At 40.7% G+C, this 10,105-nt stretch overlaps 6 protein-coding genes across 6 annotated transcripts; 1 reads left to right on the top strand and 5 right to left on the bottom strand.

Annotated features, from left to right (window-relative positions):
- Positions 1–752: 752 nt before the first annotated feature.
- Positions 753–1,055, top strand: TM35_000391970 (uncharacterized protein; the record flags this gene model as incomplete). The annotated part of the gene is made up of 1 exon (XM_029029713.1): positions 753–1,055. One exon carries the CDS (start codon positions 753–755, stop codon positions 1,053–1,055), a length of 303 nt encoding a protein of 100 aa, XP_028879089.1.
- Positions 1,056–2,383: 1,328 nt separating this feature from the next.
- On the bottom strand, positions 2,384–3,793 carry TM35_000391960 (uncharacterized protein; the record flags this gene model as incomplete). The annotated part of the gene is made up of 1 exon (XM_029029712.1): positions 2,384–3,793. One exon carries the CDS (start codon positions 3,791–3,793, stop codon positions 2,384–2,386), a length of 1,410 nt encoding a protein of 469 aa, XP_028879088.1.
- Positions 3,794–4,327: 534 nt separating this feature from the next.
- On the bottom strand, positions 4,328–5,662 carry TM35_000391950 (protein kinase; the record flags this gene model as incomplete). The annotated part of the gene is made up of 1 exon (XM_029029711.1): positions 4,328–5,662. One exon carries the CDS (start codon positions 5,660–5,662, stop codon positions 4,328–4,330), a length of 1,335 nt encoding a protein of 444 aa, XP_028879087.1.
- A 555-nt stretch (positions 5,663–6,217) lies between these two features.
- TM35_000391940 (small GTP-binding protein RAB6) lies at positions 6,218–6,913 on the bottom strand (the record flags this gene model as incomplete). The annotated part of the gene is made up of 1 exon (XM_029029710.1): positions 6,218–6,913. One exon carries the CDS (start codon positions 6,911–6,913, stop codon positions 6,218–6,220), a length of 696 nt encoding a protein of 231 aa, XP_028879086.1.
- Positions 6,914–7,652: 739 nt separating this feature from the next.
- TM35_000391930 (uncharacterized protein) lies at positions 7,653–7,967 on the bottom strand (the record flags this gene model as incomplete). Its single annotated transcript, XM_029029709.1, has 1 exon — positions 7,653–7,967. The coding sequence occupies one exon, from the start codon at positions 7,965–7,967 to the stop codon at positions 7,653–7,655; it is 315 nt and encodes a 104-aa protein (XP_028879085.1).
- Positions 7,968–8,538: 571 nt separating this feature from the next.
- Positions 8,539–9,612, bottom strand: TM35_000391920 (uncharacterized protein; the record flags this gene model as incomplete). The annotated part of the gene is made up of 1 exon (XM_029029708.1): positions 8,539–9,612. One exon carries the CDS (start codon positions 9,610–9,612, stop codon positions 8,539–8,541), a length of 1,074 nt encoding a protein of 357 aa, XP_028879084.1.
- Positions 9,613–10,105: the final 493 nt, after the last annotated feature.

The raw sequence follows: 10,105 nt of genomic DNA, 5'->3' as shown, positions 1-10,105 counted from the left end.
AAATCCACAATGTTTATGCTTTCAAAATAATAATGGAATAAGTTGATCAGTTTAACTACCACTATGAGAATATAGTCCCACTCGGTAACACACTCTCTTGACTGTTGCGTACAATATTCACCCTGGTCGACACACACCCCTCAGTGGTGTTTGCATTGCTGGAGGTGGATCAACATTCATTAACTTTGGGTCCTCTCTAGGCATCACCTCATCATGTGTATGTTGTTTAACAGTGACGTCACTCTCCTCACTAATCAAACGAAACTCCATTCTCTCTTTTACTTCTACTCATTTTTCTCTCACTGTATTTTTTGATTTTCTGTTGATTGCAGAGTCACTTCTGCAACAACAAATCACAATGAATGGAAAAAAGAGTAGAGATACAAAACAAACGAGAGAGTGCAGTAACTGGTTTGAAAAACATTTAAACAAACCCTCACTGATTACCAGCCGATCTGGAACCACAATCTGCAAGAATGCCACAGACGTCAGAAAGAGAAAAAAAAATGTCCTTGCAAACCCCAATCAGATGAGCAATAGTGTACGAAATGAATTTATGGCTGTACATATGCACAACATCTGTCAGGTGAATGAAACAAAGTGTCACACACACAACTGAGAAATTCAGCATCCCAATGAGGAGATAATGTGTGCACATATGTGTGGGAGGGAGGGGGAAGCAGAGTACCAACTGCAGTTGCATCAAAGACTATTACATAAAAATGCACCAGAATAAATAAATAAATATGTATATGTATATGAAAAGTTATTATCCAATCCACTATACTTCCATTTCCCCTTCTTTAAATAACTGTCCCATTTCATCATTATTATTATTGTTCCACACTCCATTGGGCTGTCCAATGCATTTCTTGTTCTGCTGTCGTTTGATTGTGATTCCCCAGTTCCAAATACTATCCCCCACCACGGCGGTGTATACTCCCATTAGAATGAACACAACTCAGCCCCACCATTTCCATAGCAAACCAGAAACAATGCCGCAGACAGAGGGTCCAATTGCCAACACCAATGGAAACACAATCCATTCAGAGTGACATAATAAACACACTAACACATATTTACTGGCGCACAAGAGGTGACCCAAATCACATCCCCCATATTCAATATCAATCTTTTGATCCACTCCAGTGCATTCACTTATACACCATCAAACACTCCCATTGTTGATAATAAAACAGACCATATTCCCCTTTACAGGCTATCCTGTCTATTCAACTGCAAATGAACTCACAAAAGAGTACTCATTCACATTATACCATGCTCTATCCCTATTTATTTTACTATTATCTTCCTAAAATAACAAGGAAATTATGGAGAAAGAGAGGCACATACACATTACACGCCTTTTTGTTTTCCTTTTACACACATTCTGATGCTCTCCCTTTCACTCTTTCACACTCTGAGCTGAGCACAGCAAATGAGTTGATATTAGGCAGGAAAAAGAATCCTACAGAATTAGGTACTCAGCATATTCAAGAGCCAACACACATTAAAAAAAACAATAGAGTGGAAAAATAAAAATAAACACACATATATAAATAGATAAAACCGAATAAAGTAAACACAATATGGAATACACTTCCCTAATTCTACTGTCATCATCTGTTTAATTCATACCCAAGTTAACTCAGAAACAGGTGCGCCAAAAGGTTCCTCATTTGTCAAGGCGAGAAGAAGAAAGGTGGTGGTAGGTGAACAAGAATGAAAACAGGAAAATAAAATAAATAAATAAATATATAAAAGAATACTTTATTGAAAGTCTCTCAATCCCCAAACAAAAAAAGTTAAATAACAATACTTTACAAGCCTTCAAAATAAGAAAAGGATACGACGTACTGTTTTCATTATTAGTCATATCCTTCAAACATTTGTTTTCGTATCTACCTCATTTATTATAATTCGCTCATTAACAGGGTATCTTTTCCCCTACACCCCCCTTCGATTCTCTCTATCTACATTATTTTACCAACAAACAATGCAACGATAAATACATACATATGCATTGTACACTAACCAAGCAATCACAAACATTGATGGAGTGAAAGAGCTCATTCATCTCTACTTTTTTTTTTTAATTAACTATTTCACTAGTGTTTTCCCATTTAAAACATTTTTCTTTTATTGTAGGCTAATTAGTAATGCTTTCTTTGGCGTCGCTCACAATTATCAATTGTCTTTCTTTATCTTCTAACTAAAATATTAATTCGTAGTAACATAAATATAAACTAGAGAACAATATGTTGGTCTTTTATTAGATTCAAAGACCAACGACCCTTCACAAGATGAAAAGTTTATAGATTATATATCTATATATAAATATATTTCGTGTTGCAATAAATGCATCTGCTGTCCCCGACAAAGGTCACTTATAGCGCTTGTAAGGCTCAATCACATCATGGGTAAGCAAGCGGATGATACCTGGTTCCATTCCATGACATGCCTTCCCCTTTCCTAGACGAGCAAAGCAGACATTCTCCGATACTGAGGATATCACATTCCCACTAAAATACTCACCCTCGACAAGCAGAAAGTAGTCCATGGCGAGAGAGCACAACCCATACTCACAGTCCTCAAAATGGGGATAGTAATCTTTGTCATACAAACGCGCGCCTTTCATCGCCAAATGCCGGATTGTAACTTTGTCTTGGTGGTCGTGCGCCACAAAGAGTGGGAAAGAAAACAACTTCAGACCCAGTGAGGTGTGCAGCGCATCAAGGTACGATATGCTGATGACGCACTGAGCAAGCGGTAGCTTTTCCCGTTGGGGCGACAGGTGTGTATATTCCCGAAAGTCAGGCATCTTCTCTCTTAAGCCTTTTTTACAGCTCGACTCGCGGTGTCGCTTGTGTATGCCAATATATTGCTTTCCTGAAGAGAAATAATAGTTAAGAAATTCATCCACCTTTTTCCGCACAAATGGGGAGGGTTGCAAAAGACTGTAAATAGCCGCATGATGGACAAGCCCATGATGAAGTAAAAAGGCATACTGACCACCAATCACCATCACATCGGCTTGTTCTTGACTATAAACCAAGACGGCTTGTTTCATAACAGTCTTTCGAGCTTCCCATGAAACATATGGTGGCAGGCCTGAGTGTTGCTCCAAAAATTGCATACGTTGAAACAAAGGACCTAATGGTGCGTGCCGTATACACCAACCGTAACAAGTATACGTGAGATTTTCCAAAAAAGGTGAATCAAGCAATTTCTGCTCTAACACCTTATCTGAAATCACACAGTATCGTTGTGCAATTTTTGAAAAGTCATAAATTTTTGCAGGATCCACCCAGTGGCCTTTAACCCAAAATCCCCCCAAAACAGCAGTACGATTTAAACGTTCTGCCCACAATATAGTATTCATATATTCTTCCATTTGATTGTGATGGCGACCGTACTCATTTGCCTTAGCAATGATGTATCTTTCTGGACACACACGGTATGGGCCGCTGGCGTTATAGGAGACAAACGCCTCATGTCGGTTGGAGACGTCTTGAAGCTCCTCCCCCGTGAGCTCTAGTGTGTCAAGCTCGGCAAGAAAAGGATAGGGCGTGATTAAATCCGACGTATTAGGCTGTACGCTATTGGGAAGGTCTGCAGTAGTGGGAAGGTTTGCAGTATTGGGAAGGATTGCAGTATTGGGAGGGATTGCAGAAGGGTTCCCATAATTCCAACCATTGTTGGAGTATCTCCAATTAGCCCAAAAAAGTAAAATTATGAAAAAAATGAGCAGGGTGTGGAGAACAAAAAAAAGTCTGCGATACGCGTTCGCCATGTCAAACCGCAAGATATAAGAGATGCCTACCTTGGTGTGGAGACTAAAGAAGTAAAAAAAAAAAAGAATAAAAAAAGTGAACAATTTGCGCTTCCAATATAAATTAATTCAAAGGATTTGAAAACCATTTCGGCATCGTTATAGATTTCTTCAGAGAAGTTGAACGGCATTCTGTAAGACCAATCTTACAGGTTCTCCAAAAAAGAGCAGTGTCAAACAAACAATAACACCAATAACCCAGAGCAATATGAATTTCGCATGCCTGCGTTTGTTTGTTTGTTTGTGTGTGTGTTTTCATGCTAACTTCGCGAATAACAAATGATCTAGAAAGACACATAAACACACACAAACAAAAAAAAAAAAAGAGTTTGCTCTTTTATCATTTTTTAATGATGATTTGAGTGATAACCTACTAGTTTTCACTCTGACTCTCACATTTTCACATGTTGGTCCTCTCAACTGCCGAAGTGTCGTTAGATCACATTTCTGAAATATCTACTTCCTTTGTATCTTTTTACTCTCACCTTCTGGTAATCATTGGGAATTACTACTGCTCTCACTTTCAAAGTCATCCTCATAGGCATTATCCCATTCCTCAGCATCATTTTTCTGAGGATAAAGTTGTTGTTGTTGTTGTTGTTTCTGGTGTGATATATTATCCAATGGGGTACTCCCCGTCAGAAAATTTTGTTTTTCAGTTATGCTACTATCGTTAGGTCGCTGATTTGACCCAAGTCCCACTGTCACTTCTCGCTTTTGAAGTCCAATGCCAAGAAAATCTTCGGCAGCATCCTTCCCAGTCTCCAGCCACTTCTCTAACTCTGACATGTCGTTCGGAGGAGATGATGAAACTAGAGTATGATTCCCCTTTTCACTAAATTCAAATCTATTATTATTACCCTTACCATTGTTTATTTTGGGATCAACTTTTTTTATATTCTTTATTGCATTCTCAATAAGGTCTTCACCAAAAAGTTTGGAATAGTGTGATGACTCGAGACAGCTAAGAGGAAGAGAAGAAAGATGACTCTGCACAAACGTGCTTCGTAACGCGCGGCGTAGTGTTGGACGAGTTGTAGTAGATACTTGAAGGAATGACTGTACCAATTCTACCAACTGTCTAGAATACGGAAGATCAGATGGTATTGGGTTGTACGTCCCACGCGTGATTTGCCGCGTGAGAGCTGGAACAGATGTGGCGTCAAAGGGCCGTTCCATCACCATCAACTCGTACAGTGTAACGCCTAGACTCCAGATATCAGCCTTACCATCATATGCTTTTTCCTCACACAACTCTGGTGCCATATAAAACGGAGAGCCACATACTGCCTTCGCCACACTACCGAACTGTTCAAGAATCGTTGACACACCAAAATCCCCAATGCGCAGTGTGTAATCGCTACATAGAAATAAATTCTGCGGTTTGATATCGCGATGTAATGTGTGCTGATCCACGTGTAAAAAATAGAGACCAGCAAGCATCTGTATCAGTACGGAGGCAACGAAACTCTCTGACTGGTGTGATGCACGAAACTTTGATTCTTCTTCTAGCTTGGCCAAGTCTCCACGTTCGCAATATTCCATTACAATATAGGCCATGAACTCTCCATCGTGGTAGTAATCAAGGAATTGAACAATGTTTGGATGGCCACGAGAGCGGCGAAGTATAGTTACCTCCATTTCCAGAGCCTTCATCTCATCTTCTTTCTTCATCGTCTGCATGTTAACATCCTTCACAACGACGAAGTTGCCAGGATTATTAACTTCTTCATATAGCGTCGCACACCCAAAGTTTCCCTTACCCAAAATGCGATGTCGCCGCAGAACCCACGTCTTGAACTCTCCGGGTATTTCCAGAAGATCGCTCATTCGTGCAAAAATATAACTATCTATGAGTAAAGACGGTGAGAAAAAAAAAAGAATGGAAACTATATATGTACCTGTCACGCCATGTAAAAAAAAAAAGAGAAAAAAAGAGACAAATAAAGCATTAAGAGAAAAACATTGAAATATAATATAATACAATATATATATGTATATATATATTATATTATAGAAGGGAAAAAATAGTTTAAAAAATATATACAATTGTAACAATTGTGGAAGTTCTACCCCTCCCAAATGAAAGGAGAAGAAGTTGATGGAGAGGTACAATAGAAGCAGTAGCAACAATAGTCACTGGTTCGCTTTTTTTTGTTGTTGTTGAAGAGGAGGTCATCCCACTCACATCAGATGTGATATGTATGAGGGGAATAAAAAGAGACACCGAGAATGCACACATGAGGTCCTTTTCACGCACATGTGAAATAAGTATGGAAAATCCATAGAAGAAGATGCATAACACTTGACTATTGATGTTGTCAATATTTCTTTTCTTTTTCTTTTTTTTTCTTTTTTTTTGGTTCTATTCTGTAACATATTTTATTAACAACACCTCCCTTGACCAGCATTCTCCGCTGTGTTTCGATTCACTTCCTGCGAACGTGACGGTGTAAGAAGAAATGGGTCCCGTTGTTTTCCCATTGCCACACCACCAGTGTGGTTACTGTTGGAAACGTCGCCCTTGGTCTCGTCCAGCACCGGCAGTGCGAGTGCCATGCGCCTAAAGAGCGCCTTCACATTTGTCCCCTGCCTCGCACTCACCTCCATGAACATAAGATTATACTCCTCCGCCTTCTTCTGAGCTTCCTCCGTGCTTACCTCGCGCTTGTCCTGCGCATCGCACTTGTTGCCAACGAGTACGATAACAACGTCATCCCCGCGCTCTGCACGAACCTCGTCAATCCATTTAAAAGTACTAAGGAAGGATGGACGGGAGGTGATGTCGTACACAACGAGAGTACCAGAACTATTACGAATGTAGCTTGGAATGAGTGAGCGAAAACGTTCTTGTCCAGCAGTGTCCCAAACATGTAATCGAACGGTGCGATTGTCAACATGCATTGTTTTAGAGAAAAAGTCAATTCCTATTGTTGCCTGATATTGCTGATCGAAGGTATCGTACATGAAACGAGTAACAAGGCTTGTCTTGCCTACAGACTGGTCACCTAATAGTACAATCTTGTGCTTCACCACTGTAGAGGTACTACCACCCGCCTTCTCGGGTGATTTCTTCTCCATATCCCCTTTACTATTTCTTTTTTTTTTTTCTTTGACTAGTGGATATACTCACGAATCACTTACAGAGACTCACTCTATATATGTGTAGTCTTATATAAATGTGAATTAATACAGCCAAATCACAATCTCAATTGTTAATTCACCAAGAGAAATAGAAATATATATATCCTCCCAAGTGTTTGTGTTTGTGTATTTCTTCTGCCTTGATATGACTGTGTGTATGCTCCGTTTTGCTTCGTTGAATTATTTTTGTTTAAGGATCACCTTAACTTTCTTCACTCTGTACTCTATAGGTATCAGCACTCAAATGATTAGATAATACGGATCACAGTAAAATACTGTCTTTTTTTTTTTTTCTCTCTCTCTCAATCACGTTCAAAAAGTGCAACAAATGCAGATCCACACTCCTTTTTGACTGGTATCTATGTGGTCTTCTTTTAAAGCCGTCGATATCTTTCGTTTAGATGCTGTCAATCTGATACAAATAATAAACAGAAAAAAAAAAGGAGAAAAGGCCAAGAAAGGACTACCGAAGCAGGGGTTAACAGAATCCATTAAGCTCAAAAAGAGGGATGTCAAAAAACAAAAAAAAAAAAAATAGTTTTATTTATATCGGGTCCATACTGCAACAGAATGTGAAACAAAGAGAGAAAGAGAGAGAGAGAGAAAGAGAATACAGACGCTTGAAAGCAGAACACCACAAACGTACAGATTGTAAAATGCCAAACCAAAGGCCTAATCACTGATGTTTCTGTACCATATCCTGTCTCTGCCATCGCTCTACATTCTGACGAAAGTCTACGACAAATTCATCAAAGTCGTGTCGACGTGTGTCCTTTTTTGACATTACACTTTCGTACATGTGCGTTTTGCAAGCAAAAGTCTCAATGATGCTTCCCAATATGAAGCCGACAAGAAAGAGACCAGACATTCGCACAGGGTATGGGAAGGTGCGGTACTTCTGCAGAAAACGTCTACTTGCGGTGCCACCGCGTAGAAATGGATCATTCTTCTGCCGCGTAGCTCGCGCAAAGACATCATCGCCATACGCCATCTCCTCAAGTTACGTACAACCCTATGCTGCTATCAATGTATCACAGGCAAAAAGGGAGAGGAATAATAATAAAAAAAAAAAACCAGGCAGCAATGGAGTACAAAAAAAAAAAAAGGTCCCACACATACAAAGAGAGAAGGACACCATGAGACACGATCATCATAACTCCAGACTAAGGGATTTGGAGGATTAGAATTTAAACATCAATAAAAAGAGAAAAAGGCATAGTTCAATGAAATAGTTTCCAAAGCGAGGAAAAAGCAAAATAAAAGAAAAAACAACAACACATATTAGGAGTCAAAGATGATATGCAAAGATGATACATTCCCCCGGTACAGGGATGGGGTATTCGAGCCTAAGCATTTTTTTTTTTTTGTTTTTGCTTCTTCCCCTAGCTGTTGTCACGATTTCTTTTCTTTTTTTTTTTTTCTTTCCTTATTCTCTTCTCCTTACTCATATTCTTCATTCTACTGGTTTTTTTGTAGAAAAACAAAAAAAACTAAAACAAGAAAAAAAAACTAAAATAAAAAAGAAGGCGAAGAAAATGCTAATCTGTATAGATATATATATATTACATGTATTGTTCCATATGCTCGTATAGGTTTGCGCGACACCGTTCAACAAGCACATCGAAAACAGCATCTGGTTTAAATGATGCACAAGACTTGTAGGAAAACACAGCGACATCAAACTCATTTAGAGATCCATGATCATTGGCTTCGATCAATTGTCGCATAAGTTTGTGCTCCTTTCCTTGCTGCATATTCCGATCCTCTTCCTGTAGTACATCAAATCGCTTCCGTGTGACGTAAAGTGCCTCGAAGTACCGATCATCACTGCCGAAGCCATCTGCGAGTAAACAGAGAAGTGAGTACAGGTACTGCGTGGTTCTGGGAAGGTTGCGAGGCACCATAGCCGCCTCTTCAATGAAAAGCTGTGACGCTTCCGCATATTTACCCAATTTCACTGTCAGCGCTGTGATGCGTTCCATACAATTGCGCGAGAAAGACTTTGTAAGAGGACGGCTTCCATAGAGTTGTATTGCCTCCCTGTACTGTTGAATCGCCTTTTCAGGTTCTTCCAGATGTTGATCCAGTATCAGAGCGGTATCACGTTTGCAGCGCGCCGCCTGAAGAGTGAGGCCTGCTGCTACAAATGCTTCTGCGAGGGTGTGCAACACATTAACTGTCAACAGAGGATCCACTACTTGAAGGTTCTCTGCTGCAAGTGAGAGTGCTGTGATGGTTTCCTCCTCGTTCTTAAAGGCGCGCGTGATGACGCTGGCATGAAGGAATGCCCGCGCGGCCGCTTCTGCGTGTCCATGTACGGCAAAGAGTGCGCCTGCCTCCGCAAAGTCATCTCGGGCGGCGAGCCAATCACCGCATTTTGCAAGTCCTTTCGCAACGGCAGCTTCTGCGCGGTGGAGGGCGCGGGCGGCGTCGCCCAACTCGTCAACGCGCGGTGGGCCCGTCGGGTGGGTGGCTTCCCACGCGCCGTCGGTGGTGGTGGCGACGAGCGGCGGGGTGGATGGGGTGTACGGGACGTAGTTGTAACTCTTCGGAGAGAGCTCGACGGCGAGGGCCTCGCCGTTGCTCGAGGGAGTTGCGGAGATTGGCTCCTCCGGCTGCTCCGCGTGGGCCATCATGCGGGCTGGGGTGTGAAGGGCAATTCCTCCGCAAACGAACGACAGGACGTGGGGAGTGGAGAGAAAGAAGAAAGAGGGAAATGAAAAAATAATAGGAAGCAATACAAAGATGTATAGACACATGCAAAGAGAGAGAGAAAAAAAAAGAGAAAGAGAAAGAGGAAAAGAAAGTAAGAAAGAAGTATTAGAGATCCACTGAATGCCGTGTAGATTGGAAATTTAATTCTCATCCTTGTCTTCAGTTCTCCACTCTCGTTATCACGTTGCGTATTAATTGAAACTAAATCACACATTCTCATAATCATCATCATAATCATCTATTACCTTTCTTCTCTCTCATAAACGGAGAGACAGATAGACACACGCCCAGACACATATTCACACAACACAACACACACACACACTGGTGAGAAAACGAACGTCATTACGCCTCAATTCTCGTATTCATTGATTATCAGTATCTTATATATATATGAAAGAGACAGAGAGAGCG

The sequence above is a fragment of the Trypanosoma theileri genome (genome assembly GCF_002087225.1).
Source record: "Trypanosoma theileri isolate Edinburgh chromosome Unknown TM35_Tth_39_V1, whole genome shotgun sequence".
Classification (NCBI taxonomy): domain Eukaryota; phylum Euglenozoa; class Kinetoplastea; order Trypanosomatida; family Trypanosomatidae; genus Trypanosoma; species Trypanosoma theileri.
Note: the sequence above shows the minus strand (reverse complement) of the source record. Positions and strands in the feature narration are given on the sequence as shown.